The following is an 18,977-nucleotide window of genomic DNA, read 5'->3' as shown; positions in this document are numbered from 1 at the left end:
TATACATTTATATGTATATGATCAACTATATTACACTAAATGTTTTTGCAATATTTACTTTAATACTCATTTATATAAAATTAATTTTTAGAAATTTACCTTTTTTTCTATGAATATTCCTAAGTCATGAACCATAAAAAGAAATATTAATCAAGATTCCCCCATATTCTCAATTCCTATATAGTTCTGTGGACATTGAGACAACTCATATCTTTAGCTACAACTCTCCTAGTTCTTCCTTATTTTAATTTTTCTACATAGAATTCAGAGCACTTAACTGTTTCTTGGGTTAAAATTGCTAATTTATCCTATTCCATTTGGAGTATAAGCACATGAGGGCAGAGGTTTTTGTTTATTGTGTTCACTTCTGTATTTCCAGCTGTACAATAATAGCAGGTATTCAGTAAATATTAGTAAAATATCATTCAGTAACTGGTATGGGAAAAATAGGTAAATCATTATCTCACATGATCCACAGAAGTAAATTTCAGTTGGAGAAAAATCACAATCTATCAAACCGATTTATAAAAAGCCCTAGATTTATGTTCTTAGAGTAGATAACCCATTCTTAGGTGCATCTGATTTTGATAAAAAAGTCATTGGACTTTTAGTAAAAGAATAGCCAACATAATTTTCTTAGTTAACAAGAAATTTGTTGAATTAAACTTCTAGTAAACAGGTCATATTTTTTTTCACATAATACATAGTGAATTTATTGCAATTTAATTTTAAAAATATATTTCCACCTCATAGTAAGAAAAGCATTTACTGCCATAATATATTCTCCAGTCTGTTTGATCATTTTTGTATGTAATATAATGACATAGTTAATGACATTCCTCATTCTCTCCATAACTTGTGTTATTTATATTTGTTCCCCAAAGTACCTGTTACTATACGTTGCACATTGATGATTCATAAACATATGTTAATCCCTTTACTAACCAGCTGATCTTAAGATCTGAGTAGAAGCTACATTACTGTGGACTTGCTTTAATATTACACATTTTCTCATTTTATACTTTTCCCCCTTTTTCTTTACAGTTCTGGACATGGCAAGGCATGTACCACTCTATCGGGCTCTGCTGGAATTGCTCCGGGCAATCGCTTCTTGTACATCTATGGTGCCTCTGTTGTTGCCTCTTTCTACAGAGGATGGTGAAGAGGAAGAAGAACAGGCAGAATCTCAAACGTCTGTTGGTACATTATTAGCCAAAATGAAGACCTGTGTGGATACCTACACCAACCGTTTAAGGTACTGTATAACATGTTTGTTTATTTTGATCTTGGCTTTAACTGTTTTTTTAAAAAGCTCTGTGGGTTTTTTTTTTTTTTTAATCATGTCACATGCTAATTAAATACTCAAACACACAAGCAGTATATAAATTTACGAAGGAAAAAAATCCTACTTCTAGAAACATTAATACTTACAAAGGCTTATCACACATCTCCCTTTGCATTCGTAATAGCTATAGGTATGCCAATTTTTAAAATCTTGTCACATTATACTTTTTATACAGATAAATGCTAGTTTCATTCAGTAAGGATGTCAGAAACATCTCTCATTGTCAGTAAATATATATCTCTGACATTGGTCTTAACGTTTATAATTACCTATTGGAAATAACCCATTGCTGTTGAGTCAGTTCTAACTCAGTATTGTATATAGGGGCTGTATTTTATTTAACCATCTAGGAGTAGACATTTAGGTTATTTCCAGTATATAATAACCTCATACATAAACCTTTGGGGGTTTGTGGAAATCTCCATAGGGTATATTCATAGAAATGCCGAATTTATAGTTACTCCTGTTTTATTTTGATGAATATTATTATACTTCATAACCTTTAATAGAAAGTCAGGGTGATCCATTCATTGTTTATTTGTTGGCATTATGATAAAGTTGAATTTTTACTTCTTGGAAAATTGAATTTTTAAATTAATATTTGGTTTATTAAGTTTAACCCTCACTTGATTCAGATGATGAGTTCGGTTATCATAATTCCTTTCAAGTAATCTCGAAAAGTTTTTCCTTTCTCTTAGGAAGTTCTGTCCAGTGCTTGTCAGTTTTTGTTAAATACGAAATTAGTAGATATGATTCTTGTCTATAAAGCATTTACTTTTAATTAATGCTGCCAACAAAAGTTTATTCCTTTCTCAGTGGTCTTTTGAGTCAAGTAATGTTATTAACAGTATCACTATATTATTCTGCCTTGTCTCATTTATTTTTTAAGAACCTAAAAAATTAAGAAACACAGAGTAGGTCAAATGATGACAAGAATAGGTCTCTAGTTCTCGTTAGGTGCTGACACGTCAGTTTCAACGCATAACAACCCTGTGCACAACAGAGCAAAACACTGCCCAGTCCTGCACCATCCTCACAATTGCTGCCATGCTTGAGCCCATTGTCACAGCCACCATTAGTCCATCTTAAGAAGGGTCCTCCCCTTTTTCACTGACCCCCTACTTTACCCAGTATGATATCATTTTCTAGGGACGAGCCCTTCTGGCAACATGACCAAAGTATGAGATGAAGTCTGGCCATTCTCACTTCTAAGGAGCATTCTGTTTTTACTTCCTCCAAGACAGATTGTTCATTCTTCCAGTGATCCGTGGTACATTCAGTATTCTTCACCAACACAAGTCAGATGCATCACTTCTTCTGTGTTCTTAATCACATACATATAAGCGTATTGAAATACCATGGCTTAAGTCAGGCCCACCTTAATCTTCCAGTGACATCACTGCTCTTAAACACTTTAAAGAGGTCCTTTGCAGCAGATTTGCCCAGTGCAATACGTCATTTGATTTCTTGGCTGCTGCTTCCGTAGACATTGATTGTGGATCCAAGTAAAATGAAATCCTTGACAACATCACTCTTTACTTTGTTTTATCATGATGTTACTTATTGGTCCAGTTGTGAGGATTTTTGTTTTCTTTATATTGAGGTGTAATCCATACTGAAGGCTGTAGTCTTTGATATTCATCAGTACGTGCTTCAAGTCATCTTCACTTTCAGCAAGTAAGGTTGTGTTGTCTGCATAGCACAAGTTGCTAATTAGTCTTCCTCCAATCCTGATGCCATGTTCTTCTTTGTATAGTCAAAGTTCGTGGATTATTTACTCAGTAGGCATACTGAATAAGTATGGTGAACGGATGCAACCCTGACACACACCTTCCCTGATTTTAAACTGTTTTTTGTCACCTTGTTCTCTTTGAACAACTGCCTCTTGATCTATGTACAGATTTCTTATGAGTACAATTAAGTGTTAAGCTTTCTGTCAGTCCTTTAGAGAAAAGTCGACTTCTCAGATCATTCTGGTTTTACTGTTTATTGTGCTGTCGTTATCATCTTAAAAATTAATGGTTCAATCCCAAGCAGAGATAACTATAGAGAAGAGATAAAAAGAGGAACCAATTGGTAGGGATTTAAAAAGCTGTAGGTTCATACTGTTCTGTTACCAGGGAAGGAAAATGTAAAGATAAATTTTCCTTGTGATGTTTTTTCTGTTATAGAGAAGAAAATAATACTATGTTCAATCCCATCCTCTCTCGTGGCCCCCAAGAAAGTTTTAAACTGGTAACCTGGGAACAAGCATAACTATATAAAAACAGTGAGGTATCAGAATTGAACCAAAACATCTCTACCGTAACTATCTGTGCCCCCTACTCCTATATTAATGAACATATAGTTTTGACCAGTCATTAGTGCACTTCACACAGAACTTTGGAATGGCCCTCGTGTCTTTATAAGAGGAATCTTGCCCTGTTTTTCTCTACCTTGTGTTGTGTGGTTTGCAATGCAGTGTAATTGAAAATATATAAAACCTTGAGTGTTCTTACCTGGTGGCATTTTATTTCTTAGATGAAATGTTATGTAATGATTTGTAGTAGTATTGTAACTTCGGTTAAAAATCAGTATCACAGATTTGTGGGGTTATAAATGTGAAAACAAAACTTTGTTATCTATTTTTTATGTTATAATTTCTCTGGTATCATGCAAAAAAGGGAGCAAACTGAGTCCTAAGATAATTAAAGAAGATACCCATTACAATTAATGGAGTTCATATAAAGTTTAGAAACCTAGAGAGCTACTTTGATCTATTTGCTTTTCTTATCTATTTCCTGTTCATGTAATATGTGCAGTGTAGTTTTTTTATTTTTTTAAAAGGAAACTTCTGTACAAAATATATTAATGATTTACTATAAGAATTTAATTTCAGGTGGATAAATGAGTTGCATTTAGTTGGAACTCTTTATTTTTCTATTTGATTACCTCAGCAGAATTACTCTTCAAATTCTTTCCTTCTAACATCAACCAGGAAAAAAAAAAAATCATACTTCAAATTTCTAAACTATGCAGTAATAAAATATGTATGTAAATATATTAAGTACTGTTCACAAAGCTCATTTCCTGTGTTACTTAATTTTATTATACAGTGGCCCTATGCAATAACTTTTCAACAGCCTCATGTAGCTGATCAAGAAATAGTACTAGTGTGTTTGTTGTTAGAGTTTAAGTATTCCTTATAATTGAGAACCCTCAAGATCTTTGTTATACTATGCAGACTTTCAGAAAAAGAAGCAGGCATACATGTTATTCCTGCTTTCTTTTCAAGATAAGGCATATTGAGAATTCATTTACCATTTCACAGAGAGTGGGTAAAATGTACTTTTTTTTTCTAGCCTGTCAAAGCTGAAGATGTATTTCGTTCTATACTTTTATTATAATGGAAATTTAATAAAATGGGGGTAAAAATCCAGTTTCTTATAAAAAGTATACCCACAAAAATCAGTCTGTTTTCTGTGCTCTCCCCGCCACATCCCCAGTTGTATTGTCACAAAAATTCCTTGGTACTCTTGAATGGTAAGGCAAGCATGTTCTGTTTCTTTCTCATTTTTAGAGAATGTTCGAATGTGTGTCAGAGTTTGAAGGTAAATTTCAAAATAACATATGCTATAGCTTAGAAAATTTTTATGTTTTTGTCTCTGCCCTCTGATTTAGAAATCTTAGGGTGAATAAAGTATGTATTTTTAGTGTAGGTTTTTTAAAATGAAATAAAGTAACCCAAAACCCATTAAAGTTGAGTTGATTTTGACTCAGAGTGACCCCTATAGGATATAGTGGAACTTCCCCATATGGTTTCCAAGGTTGTAAATCTTTACAGAAGCAGACTACCACCACGTCTTTCCCCCACAGAGCAGCTGGTGGGCTCCAACTACTGATCTTTTGGTTGGCAATCAAGTGTTTTAACCAGTGCCCCACACAACCACGACTTCTAAATAAGGTAAAGCTGGTTCTTACTTACTAAATATGTTTATAAACCTTATTGCTGTCTATAGAGAGAGAGACATCTATGTCTCTCTCTATATAAAACCTTATTGCTATCTATCTATCTATCTATCTATCTATCTATCTATATAATTTTTTTGTCCAAGTATACACAAAAAGGAAGGTTTTTTTGGTTTGTTTGTTTTTTGCTTTGCAAAAGGATATGGAGGTGGTGTCTTCTGACCTCCTCTAACTTCACAAGAAGAAGGACAGAATCACCAATAGCAGCCCAAGGTTTATTTCTATGAGGCCAGACTTGACATGCTGCCACTCTCCAGCCTTTTTACCAACTTTAACACCAACTCTCCCTCCCATGGTACTCACTGTTTCTCTGCTAGTTTCAATAATTCGTTGCAGTGGCAACGTAGAACTCAAAGACAATACTCATAACTGTGGGGTTTATTAGGGAAGTAACAGGCTACAACTCAGGTTCAGAAACACTCTCAGGAAACAACTGTTTAATCAGGACAGTCTTCCCTCTGCTGTGCCATCACACAGTCCTCTTTGGCCCTTGGCCTCTTGTTCTGGCCTCTGCCTCTGTAGGCCAGGTAAGCCTGCCACTCTGTCTCAAGCCTCTTGGTTCCACTGCCACCGTCTTTCCACTGGTGCATCTCTCTGCCAGGCTGTCTTTTCCCCAGGGCGTCTCTCAACCAAGGAAGTCGAGCACAGGGATCTCAGGTTCAAGGATGCACTCCACTTCATCTCCAGCTCTTCTCTCTCGAGGGCAGTGAGATCCCCCCTTCTGCTTCTAGCAGGGCTCACTTTAAGCCTGGCAAAGTGACAAAACTAACCAATCTCAAAATCAGAGTTCTACACACTGATTCCTTGTGTATTCGTCAGATCTCTAGATGATTATTATGTAGCATATATTAATTTTTATTGATAGTAGTTTGTTTTGAGTATTATATTTACAGTTTTTATTTTCCTGCTAGGATGACAGAAATTAAAAAAACTGTTTAGCCTGTGTACAAAGAGAACATTTTACTATTACTAGTAGGAATAACCTAATTAAGATTATCCTAGCTTGACAAAAATACCTAAACCCAATTAATTTTGATCACATAATTCAAAGAATGAGAATGACCTCTTAGAGGTCAGCTGACTATCTCAATACCCCTAAACTTGAAGTCTTCTACAAGAGGAGATAGAAAAGACTCACAGTTAAGAAGCTGAGATGATGGGTAAGATGGAGGAATAGGCAGATAAGCGACATAGACCCTCTTCAACAAAGAAAAGAAAAGCCAACTGACAGGAGATACAGAAGATAATCCTGGAACCCTGAGCTTTGAAAGGAACTATACAGAAGTGGATTAGGCACCAACTAGTGGAAAAACCTGAATGAAAACAGTGAGTACAGAGACGGTCGGAGCTACGGACTATCGGCTACTCTGATGGCACCAACAGCCTGCGTATTTCCAACTGGTGTTGGGACCTGAGAATTGACCTAAAGATCAGCCCTGGTCACCAGGGGCTACGACTGCACTGGTGGCCTTATGAGTAAGAAGGGAAAGAGCAAGGAGGGAGACAATTTGAGCTGTTGACTTTACGCTGTCCAGTGGGCGCAGCCATTTTGATTGTTTACATGTGGCAGCCATTTTGGATATTTAAAGTAACTGAAGGTGCAGCCATTTTCATTGTTCACAAGCAGCGCCCACTTTGGATATTTAAAGTGACAGAGGGCGCAGCCATTTTCAGTGTTTACAAGTGGCAACCATTTTGGTTATTTAAAGTAACTGAAGGTGCAGCCATTTTCATTGTTCACAAGCAGCGCCCACTTTGGATATTTAAAGTGACAGAGGGCACAGCCATTTTCAGTGTTGACAAGCAGTGGCCATTTTCAATTTTAAAGTGAATGGCATTCTCATTCGGATTCCAGAGACCTAAGAGTATGTTCTGTTTGCTAAGGTCGGCAGGGACATACCAGAGACTGACAACAGGAAAAGAGAGAGGTGGTGAGTGCATAAGTGCTGTCAGCTAGTGAATAGAGGAGCACAGTACCCTGCTTGCATAGATAACATTAAAAAAAAATGAAAGAAGCAAGATAAAACAGGAGAAACAATGGACCAGGAGACAGACCCAAAACACATCCCTCAGCAGCATTAGAACTCCCTGATACGGAATTCAAAAGAATTATATTTAGGTATCTTCAATGAATTGAGAGATCAAGGAAAACACACAGAAAACCCTAGAACAATTTCAAAAGACAATACAAGAACAAAATGACAAAATAAATGAAAAATTATAAATGATACAAAATCTACACCCAGAAATCCAGAAGATTACTACTAAATTTTCAGAAATAGATAAGACATTGAATGGACAAAGGAGCAGAATTGAATCAGTGGAAGACAGAATTACTGAGATTGAAGGCAAATACCTGAACACCTCTTTGGAAAGGGATAAATCAGAAAAAAAGATCAAAACAAAATGAAGAAAGCCTAAGGTTCATGTGGAATACCATCAAAAGGAATAACATATGTGCAATTGGAATGCAAGGATAGAAAGACACAAATAAAACTACAGAGAAAATTGTCAACGATTTGTTGGAAGAGAATTTTCCTGATATGATGAAAGATGAGAATATATCCATTCAGGAAGTGCAATGAACCCCAAACAGGATAGACCCCAAAAGAAAATCACCAAGACATATCATCATCAAACTTACTAAAACCAAAGACAAAGAAATAATCATGAGAGCAGCATTGGGAAAAATGAAAAGTTACCTACAAGGGGCAACTAGTAAGAATAAGCTTGGATTTCTCTACAGAAACCATGCAGGTGAGAAGACAATGGGATGGTATGGTATATATAAAACCCTGAAAAAGAAAAATTTGCAACCAAGAATTATGTACCCAGCAAAATTGTCCCTTAAATACGATGGTGAAATTAGGACATTTGCAGATAAGCAGAAATTAAGGGAATTTTTTAAAACCAGACCAACCTTACAAGAGATGATAAAGGGAGTCCTTTGGACAGAGAAGCAACAACAGCCAACAACAACTGACCATTAACACACATGATGATATAACCCAGAAACCAAACCAGCTATGGAAGTATCTAAAGTAAATAAGCCTGTAGCATGTTTGTCAACAGGGAACCAGAGACATCAATTGACAAATGCGGACAACTACAGACCAAAATGAGGGAAAAAACTGTTGTCATTACAGAGCTTCTAGATGATAGGGAAGTCAAGATAACTACAGGATAGAATGGGCTGTTCTAAACCTTGGAAAACAACTATAAATCAGAGGGTAACCTCAAAGAAAAATGATAAACCTTCATGCACATCAAAATGAAAAAGAGGACCAATATAAATATTCAGCAAATACTAAAACAATAGCAATGAAGGAAGTGTTAACACGATTCATAAACAAAACGAGCTCAACACAGGAAATTATGTGGAACAAAGAAATCGACATCATGAAAAAGCACATAACAAAAATGACGGCAACAAATGTGCTAATAGTTACATATCTGGCAAGGAACTTATCTCTAAGATTTATAGTGGAAGAGTGGATGACCAAACTATGGTACGTACACATAATGGAATGCTATGCAGCACTAAAGAATAATGTCGAGTGCAAAACACCGCATAATATGGATGAACTTGGAGGACATTATGCTAAGTGAAATAAGTCAATCACAGAAGGATAAATATAGTGTTAGTTCGTTGTTGTGGAGGGTCGAGGAAAGGTTTATATGAGGAGAGAAACTTTCTTTGTTGGTTGCCAGGGGTGGGAGAGGAAGGGAGGGAACACTGCAAAAACAAAAAAGTATTGACCTATGTCACTTTAGTTTTGTGTATTTCATTGTACATAAATTATATTTCAATAAAATTCATTTTTTAAAAAGCTGTAAAGGCCATCATTTATCATTCTTTTATACCGATTCACACATTAGAAATTCATGAGTATATCGAGATAGGGGTAAGATCTGGCCTGGTCATGGAAGCATTACTGAGTTATTCATTTGATAAATGTTTATTGACTGTTAATTGGGTACATAATAGGAGAATTTGGACCTTTTCCTAAGAGGATGACAAATAATGAGGAAAAACTATACCCAGATAGTTTTAATAACACGCTAAATGGCAGTAGGGAGATGTACAAGATTAATACAGGAAAATCAACCCAGCTTTGGTGGCCTAAAGAGTAAGTAGGAATTTAGTCAAATGATGAGGAGCAAGGGATGAGTGTTCCAGGGTGTGGGAACAATGTTAACAATTAAAGATTGTATTAAATACAGGTAATTCCTGACTTAACTGATTTACCATGTTTGAGTTACAATAAACTGCACTTAAAAGTGTCCACTTTTTTTCTTGTGTAACTTATAGTTAAGTTATACAAATAACGTGTTGTAACATGTACTTTAGTGATGTCACCGTATCTTTAAGTTTATATGTGATGTTTCCAACCCCAAAAGACAAAGATAAGATTTAAAGATAATTAAAAGAAATTAATAATAAAAACTTTTAAAAAAAAGTATATGACATGTCAGAACTGACTTACAAAAAAGTTGTCAAAACTGAACTCCATCATAAGTCAGGGAACCTAAAGAAGTTCGGTGTGCCTGGATGTAGTGTGGGTGAGTTTGTGGTAGAATTTGAGGCTAGAGAAGCAATCTAGGGTTTAAAAGGTATATTGTTGTTGTTTGTCATCAAGTCGGACCTGACTTATAATGACCCATCCTTGGGTTTCCGAGGCAGTATCACTACGGAAGTAGATTGCCCAGCCTTCCTTCCAAGAAGTGGCTGGTGGGTTTGAACCACCAGCCTTCTGTTTAGCAGTCAAGTGCCTTAGGCACTACACTACCAGAGCTCCTGAAAGTTATATTAGAGAGTTGTTATTGTTAGCTGCTGTTGAATAGACCCAGCTCGGGGACTTCATGAACAGTGGAACCAAACATTGTGTGCTCCTGTGTCATCCCCTTGATTAGTTACAGATTGGACCATTGTGATCCATAGGGGTTTTTTCTTGTTGGGATTTGGGTGAAAGTTTACAAAGAAATTCATTTTCCATATAGCAGTTCAGATGCAGTTTATCTCATGACTGCCATTTCTCATAATGCAGTTGCTCTCTTTCCACTTTTCCCCATAGTTACCTCTTCTCTGTGTCCATCCCTCCATGCACTCCTGCCCCCTGAGCTGTTTCCCTGTGCATATAGAGCCCTTCTATTCTCTCATTATTGATCTCTCCAAGGAGCATATCTACCTAATGTAAATGTTCAGCTCATATGCCTGTCTTTTGTTTGACTGGAAACCACAGGAGTGAGTTCATTTCCAGACCTGAATGGCAGCTGCAAGCCATAGTCTCAGGGATTTCCCCCAGGCTCCATCAGACCAGCAACCTGGTCCCTTTTTTTTTTTTTTTTTTTAAATGATTTTGAGTTTTGGTTCTCATTGTTCTCCCACTCTATCCAGGATCTCCTACATAGATCCCCCTCCAAGTGGTTGACAGCAGTAGCCAGGCACCATCTAGTTCTTCTGGTCTCATAGTCATATAGGCTGAGGATCACATGGTGTACCAGTCCCTTGGACTAATTGTTTCCATGTGCCTTTGGTTTTCTTCATTCTTTTTTGCTCTAGACGAGGAGACACTCATCGTTGCATCTAGATGGCCACTTGCAAGCTTTTAAGATCCTGGTCACTACCCGCCAAAGTAGGATATGGAACAGTGTCTTTGTATAGTATGTTATGCCAGTTGAGCTTGATGTTCCTGTGATCCATAGGGTTTTCATTAGCTGATTTTTGGAAGTTAATCTCCAGGCCTTTTTTCTTGGTCTGTGTTAGTTTGGTAGTTCCATTGGCAGGTGGGTGGTGGCTGTGTATGTATGAGGTACATTTGACCAGGAATTGAACTTCCTACGTGGAAGTTAAGTATTCTACCAATGAACCACCAAATGTTAAGGACTGACTTATTCTTAAAAGCAGTGGTGGACCTTTGAAGGGTTTTAAGCAAAGAGTAAGCAGATTTGCATTATAGAAAGCTTGCCTTTCTTTGTATTTGAATAATTGGTCTGGGAGGTAGAGGACCAAACTGCCATGGATGAGATTTTTATCTTTTCCATCTCAGGTATCCTCTTCCCTAATGGCCATTTCTGGGGACTGAGAATTTGGTGTTGATTAGTGTTCATTTGGTGTTCTTACTCTTACATGGTAAGAGTAGACTTAGTAGAAAGTACAATTCCTAGATAGAAATAACATTCCATGTTTCACACATTTGACTTATAAAAGCAATCATGTAACTTGGGCTTTAAGTCTCTAATTGCATTATTCTGCCTGTCTGTGTTGATAATGACAACTACAGATTTATCCCTGGGAATCTCCTTTAATAGAGTTCAAGTGCCTTAGCATTACCAATTGTGGAAACATGACTTCCTTTTATCACATATAAGAATCTGAAGTCTATTACCCAAGGCAGAAGTTTTCCAAAATCAGTCCTACTACTTGGTTACTTGACTGACTAAGGCAAACAGCTATCATCTTGTTGGCTTGATCGAGGCTCAGAGCCATTAGCAGAAAGCTTTAAGTCTTTTATATTAAGCCCTAAGAATGACAGACTACTTATGTGTTCATAAATGAGTCTGTCATTTCTTTAAAGTTGTTATGTAGATAGTCGTAGATGTGTAAAACATGCAACAGTAAGTAGATTTTAAACGTATAATTTTTCTGGAGCCTTTGCCTATACATACACTCCTCACTTATCAACATGGTTAGGTTCTAGACCTTGTCATTGTGCTAAATCGTCTTTATGCCCCATATTCAGCACTGGTGTCCTCCTCACCTCAGTCACTCACTGCTCTTCAGGCACCTCCAGTGCATTTTAGGATGTGCAAGGTATGACGGGTTCCCTTTCCCCTCTACTGCAGAGCCTGTGAGAGCTGGAGGCGGTGTTGGTTGGGTGTTGTCTACCACTTTCCTCTGTCTGCCCTGGCCCAACAGCCCCTTGCAAGCAGCCTCCTGCCCACACTCTTCCTCCTTTCCTGCCTTTCTCCCACAGACCACCTTGGCACCTCAGATTCTCACCCGGCCTCCCTCTGCCTGCCCACAGCATTGTGTCATCCCTCTGTCACCCTGTACCCTTCAACCAAAACATCACAGATGAACAGGAGAAGATATCCTACAACTGGTTGGTTGCTGTCATTCATTTGGCCCGCAGAGGGCGCCCTGGGCCTGACCATGGCATAGAGCTTGCATTAGAGGAACTCTGAGAATTTTTTTTTTAATTATTATAAATGTGAAATGTCAGATGAGATAGTTGATAAATGAGGAATAGGTGTACTATTTTGTAATTTCTCTAAATCTAAAAAAACCCATTGGAAAATGAGAATTGTATTAATCTGATCAAATAAGACAAATAGTTTATATCTTATTGATTAAAGGCAGAAGGAAATTTTTCTTGGTAGAAATTGTCAGGGAAGAGCCTCACCATTTATGAGGTAGAACTGTTGGATCAGACCTACCTATTGTTTATTTAGCAGTTTTCTTTAGATCAGCTACCTAGTTTTGTAAGCTTACACTTTAAAGAGGAAACTTGAAATTACTACATTACAGACAAACCATTATCATTTACCATAACTAGAAGTATAAAAATGAGTGAACTAAAATAAAAATATTGTTAGTCTGTGACACCAGGTCTGCTATTTTATAAAGGGAGATTTTGCAAATGTGGAATAATTTGAGAGGCTTACAGAGAACTTTTCATTTTATTGGAAAGGGTAATGTTCTCACTATGGGATTCCATTGTTTAATGACATATCATTTTACCTCTTAAAGTCTTCCCACACTTTGGGAAATACTGTTAAACAGGTTTTGTTCTTAAGTCCCCTAAAAATAGAAACATTCTGGAAATACAGGTAAATTAGGAAAAGAAATGAGAAGATGTTTGTTCACCATCATAACTCCTTTCTCCACCGTTTTCTTTCTGCTTAATTGGAAGAAACTAACTTAGCAGATAACCAAACTTGCGTTTTCGTTTTTAAACTTGGCTAGAATTTAGAGTGTTTTATGATTCTCATCATTGCAGTAAGAGTTTTACAAAGTATCTTGGGTTTGTGTGTGTGTGTCTGTGTACATGTGCATGCTTTAGGTGCAAATTTATAGAGCAGAATTTGTTTTACATTCAACTTGTCATGTACATTTGGTTTCAGTTCCCAATTACCAGCCCCAACCCTAAACTACTCTTCTCCCTTCCCTTTCTAGTAACCCCCCACCCCCACCCCGTGCCCCTCATAGTTACGCACTCCTGTGTGTCCTGCATTTCCTCCATGTGAATATTGCTCCTCTGGTGCCCTGTGGTCAATTACTGCAAGGGATGCATCTCCATGGAGTAGGTGGGTGCATCACCCTGAGTTGAGTGGTCTGCGTGTCCATCTTATTTACTGTTGGGCTGAGAGCTAGCCCCTGGAAGTGAGTTTTGTTCCAGGCCCAAAGTATATCCCAGGGCATAGTATTGGGGATACCACCAGAGTCCATCCAACCAGTAATTCTGGTCATTATTATGTTTTTGGATTTTGTTCCACGTTTTTCCCCCTACTCTATCCAGGATCTCCAGTTTTGATCCCTTCCCGAGTGGTTGGCATTGGTAGACAAGCACCATCTAGTTCTTTTGGTCTTGAGGTGAATCATGTCCTAGGGCTGATTGTTTCCAAATGCCCTTGGTATTTTGCACTTTTCTTTGCTTCTAACAATAGGAGGCCATTAGCTTCATCTTAGATGGCCACTCAAAAACTTTTAAGAGCCCTATCACTACTCACCAAATGTAGGTTGTGGAACAAGATTTTTAAGCACTTTGTTGTGCCAGTTGAGCCTGGTGTCCCCCAATACTCTGGTCATGAGTCAGTAGATCTGTTGGATCTCTCTCCCACAGTGTCTGGCTGTCTGTGAGGGATAGTTCTATGTCTTCTGTTGTTTCTGTAAGGATTGCGGGTATTTTGTATCATGGGTATCTGTGTAAGATTAGCCTCAGCTGAATCTATCCTTGGTCTAGAGTATAATCCTGTTTACTAATCCCCATCTGATCTTCTCAGATGTTTATCTGTAGCCTGGTGTTTGGTGTTAATGATAATACAAAATTGTGGATATATCGGTGTTAGCCTCTGTCGTCTATATCTTATGTGCATCACTCAGTGTCCTACCTTTCCCCAGTGTTATCATGTCACAGATTCTTTCTGTATCATCTTTCCCCTTACCCACATCAGCGTGTGGCCCTCAACTCACCTGAAATTACTTCCTCCCCTACCTTCCCCACCTCGGTAACCTACAAAGTGAATTCCCTTTCTTAAGCAAACCCTTCCTTGTATTTTTACAGTAATGTGCTCGTGCATTATTTGTCTTTCTGTGATTGACTTATTTCACTCAGCATAATGTCCTCCAGGCTCATCCGTGTTGTGAGACAATTCATGTATCCTTCATTGTTCTTTAACATAGCATAGTATTCCATTGTGTAAATGTACCATAATTTGCTTATCCATTGATCTGTTGATGGACATTTGAGTTGTTTCCATCTCTTTGCTATAGTGAATTGTGCTGCAATGAATATAGGTGTGTGCATGTCTGTTCTTTTTTTATTTTCAGTTTTTTTAAGGAAACACCATACCATTTGCCACAATGGTTGCACCATTTTACAATCCCAACAGCAGTGTATGAGAGTTCCAATCTCTCTGCAACCTCACCAGCATTTGTTATTTTCTGTCCTATTGAACTTTGCTATTATTGGTGAGGTGAGGTGATATCTCATCATTGTTTTGATTTGCACCTCTCTAATAACTAAAGATCATGAGCAATTTCTCATGTGTTTGTTGGCTACCAGCGTATTGTCTTTAATGAAGTGTCTGTTCCAGTCTCTTGCCCATTTTTGAATTGGATTGTTTGTCTTTTTGGTATTGAGGTGTTGAAGTTCTCCATAGATTTTGGAAATAAGTTGTCAGATATGTCACAAAGTATCTTGGTTTTTAACTTGCCATGCTTGTCTTCCTTTTTCTTTTTGTCTTCATTACTTTTTGTTTCTCACTTCCCTGCTCATTAAGATACCCAGTACCCTCATATGGCTGAAGTACCCATGAATCCAGTCCCACTGTTAAGGTTTTTCTCCTCTTACTTCAAGGCTGATCTTTTATTCTAGAATATTTCCCTGATTATGAAGGAGCCCAGGTAGTGCAGTGTTTAAGTGCTGGGCTGCTAACCGAAGGATTGGCATTTCAAACCCACCAGCTGTTCCATGGGAGACAGATGACAGTCTGCTTCTGAGTTAAGATTTAAAACCTTGGAAGCCCTATGAGGCAGTTCTGCTCTGTCCTATAAGGTTGCTATAAGTCAGAATTGACTTGACAGCTGTGGATTTCGTTTGGTTTGGTCCCTGGATATGGCTTACTAAAATTTACTTAAATGACATTTAGACTATGTATTTTAATATAATTAATAATATAATATTTGTTGTTGTAGTAGTAGTTGTTGTTATGTGCCGTCGAGTCGGACCCGACTCATAGCGACCTCTCCTTGGGTTTCCAAGGCAGTATCACTACGAAAGTAGATTGCCCCATCTTCCTTCCAAGATAAAATTCTGGGTGATGGAGCATGTAGTAGATTTATTGTTGTTTGCTTTCTGTGCCATACTCTCTGTTAGATGGTCTGCCAGGGAGTAGACTAGGGAGGATCAGTGTTTCAGCCGTATCACTGAATTTTATATACATCCAAAAGTTTTACTAAAAATTAGTGGTTTGGGAAGGAACTTGAGCTGGCATAGTGGCACACTATCCTGGAAATTATGTTTATGCCCTGAAGTTCCTAGTTTCAGATTTTTTGTTATGTATTTTGTTATGTGATTATATATTAAAAACCAAAAACCAAACTCTCTGCCATTGAGTCAAATCCAACTCATAGGGACCCCTCCTTGGGTTTCTGAGGGGGTATCTCTACAGAAATAGATTGCCCAGTCTTCCTTCCAAGGAGTGGCTGGTGGGTTTGAACCACCAGCCTTCTGGTTAGCAGTCAAATGCCTTAGGCACTATGCCACCAGAGCTCCTAATTATATATTACACAAGATATATAATAATATATCCACTGCCATTGAATCGATTCTGACTCATATCAACCCCCATTGGGTTTCCAACACTGTAAATCTTTATGGAAGTAGATTGCCCTATCTTCCTCCCGTGGAGCAGCTGATGGGTTTGAATCACCAGTCTTGTGGTTAACAGCCAAATGCTTTATCCGGTATGCCACCAAAGCTCTTTAATAATGATACATGTATGTGTCTGTTTATCACTGCACTCACGTGTGTGCATGCACATACACATATCTGTGAAAAATAGCCTCTGAATTTCTACTTTTGAAATAATGAATGCTAAAACATGTTTCAAATTTCTCTCAATTTTAATTATACTTTAATAAAATTATTATCTTTAATGAGTGAAGTTAATTTGTTGATTGATAATTACAGTACTTTCATGAGGTTGATATTTAGTGTAAACTGGAGGAATGAATATGATTTTTTATTTATTAATTTGATCTTTAGTGGTATCTGGTAAATAACCTGTGTTGACAGTGCAAGGTGACAACTAGCAATTATGTATTGTGCTTTAATCTGCCTTTTTGACAATTCTTTAGGCAATTAGTGAATATTTACTATATAAATTATATTAAAAGTTTCCTAAAGATGATATTTTTAATATTCTTTTATTCAGAATTCTGTGTTTCTGTTACTCACTACCTCTTCTAACACATAAATGCTAGAGCAATTTAAGTGTAAAAGTTGACATAGACAAACTGATTCATATTGCTGCTGGCTGTTTGTCAGACATTTGGATTAGCATATATCCCTGATAATGTTCCTTCTGGAGGTATAAAAGATTGTTGTTGTTGTTGTTGTTGTTGTTGTTAAGTGCCGTCGAGTCGTTTCCGACTCATAGCGACCCCATGCACAGCAAAACGGAACACTGCCCGATCCCGCGCCAGCCCCACAATCCCTGTATTAAATTAGGCAGGTGTATTATTTCAAAACAGAATTTCACATTAATTCAGCATTTTCCAGTGTTCATCAGAAACATAGATAAGGATAAAGGAAAGTAATTACTAGGATTTTTGTTCAGATATCAAAGATTTTTTAAAAGAGATGCACAACATACACTATACATTAGTTCTAAGGCATTTTGGAAGCATACTTTAACTGGACCTAGGATGTTAAATATAATTTAATTTTCAACTTACATGGTTTGGGGGGGTGGGCCTTGTTTTTGTTTGTTTGTTTGTTTGCTTTGTTTTTACCATTACCTATCACTTTCAACCTAAATAAAAAAGAATTGGGCTATTTCAGGATATTATCATCAGGAAATTATGTACTTTTTTTTTTAATTGAGTTTGGGTTTTTTGGTTTTGTTTTGTTTTTTAATAATACTTTGAACAGAAGCGGGAAAATAGTTGACTGAACCGTTAATATCAGTTCTCTTTTACTTCATTAGCTTGAATAATATAGGTAGTTCTCTTTGTACTTTATATCAGAGAAATCATTCAAAAGTCACCTTAATATAATCATGTCAGGATCTTTGATAGAAAGATGATGATAGGGCTTCCATATTTTAATTAGAGAGCCTTGGTGGCATAGTGGTAAAAGTACTTGGCTGATAAGCAAAAGGTTGGTTGTTCAAACCCACCAGCTGCTCTGTAGGAGAAAGATGGAGCAGTCTGCTTCCGTAAGGATTTATAACTTTGGAAACCTTGGTAGCAGTTCTTCTCTGTCCTGTAGGGTTGCTATGAGTCAAAATCAGTTGTACAGTGACAAGTGTAATGGATTCGTACTAATAAATAGCTATTCTTATTCCTTTTCTTGCCTACAACTTTAGTAGGCATTTATGCAGAAACAACAACAACAAACGTATTATTTGTCCACCAAAGACTTACAGGTGGAATTTACTCTTTGTCCAGTATTTGAAAACTTCAATCCTCATAAATACTAGCTTTTTTTTTCATATGCTTTCTAGGTAGCAGTATTCAGTTTCCTTATCATAAGATCTCTCTTCTTGGCTAATGCAGAAAAGCATTTAATAATGTGCTTTCATTTAATACTTTTAATGTTTAGACCTACAAGCGGTATAATCAGATCCCCAAGGATAAGAGAGACATGGTGGTGGTGGTGGTTATGTGCCATCGAGTCGGAATATCAAAAGATGTGAATGGTGTTTTATACATGCCAAAGACAACCTGTTAGATGTTTAATTGTCACTGCCACCTACTTTCATACCAATTATGATGGGTCAAAATCTGGTGAAAATTTGCTTTCATCATTATGAAATGATTGGTGGTTTTGGCAGATACAAGACAGAAGTTAGTTTCTTAGACCAACTTGACACTAGGCTAAGAATCTAAAAGACACAAATTATTAACTGGTGATACTTGTTTGTGGGTAACAAAGACTCTTCATGGGCACTGTAGGCTCAACAGTGCTGTCCCTATCTAATATCTGTAACAGAAGAAAGAGTAAGAGTTTATGTCCCCAGTCTACAGGAATATAGAATTATTGTTAATTCCTGCATGCTCTTTGTTGTGCCACTTGGAAATAATTTTCATTTGTATAATATATTTATAGGGAGCTCTGGTAGCATAGTGGCTAAGGCACTTGACTGCTAACCAGAAGGCTGGTGGTTCAAACCC

The 18,977-nt window shown here is 37.2% G+C and overlaps 1 protein-coding gene across 1 annotated transcript in view; it reads left to right on the top strand.

The window, feature by feature from the left end:
• Positions 1-18,977, top strand: part of BIRC6 (baculoviral IAP repeat containing 6) — a 366,321-nt gene that overhangs the window by 307,461 nt on the left and 39,883 nt on the right. The window contains exon 66 of the mRNA XM_042780685.1: positions 1,045-1,255. Within this exon, the coding sequence (XP_042636619.1) occupies positions 1,045-1,255 (211 nt within the window). The remainder of the gene's footprint in view (positions 1-1,044; positions 1,256-18,977) is intronic.

This window comes from Orycteropus afer, unplaced genomic scaffold (genome assembly GCF_000298275.1).
Source record: "Orycteropus afer afer isolate SDZICR_OR568_19922 unplaced genomic scaffold, OryAfe1.0 scaffold00054, whole genome shotgun sequence".
Classification (NCBI taxonomy): Eukaryota; Metazoa; Chordata; class Mammalia; order Tubulidentata; family Orycteropodidae; genus Orycteropus; species Orycteropus afer.
The sequence above is the reverse complement of the archived record's forward strand: the minus strand, read 5'-3'. Positions and strand labels throughout refer to the sequence as shown.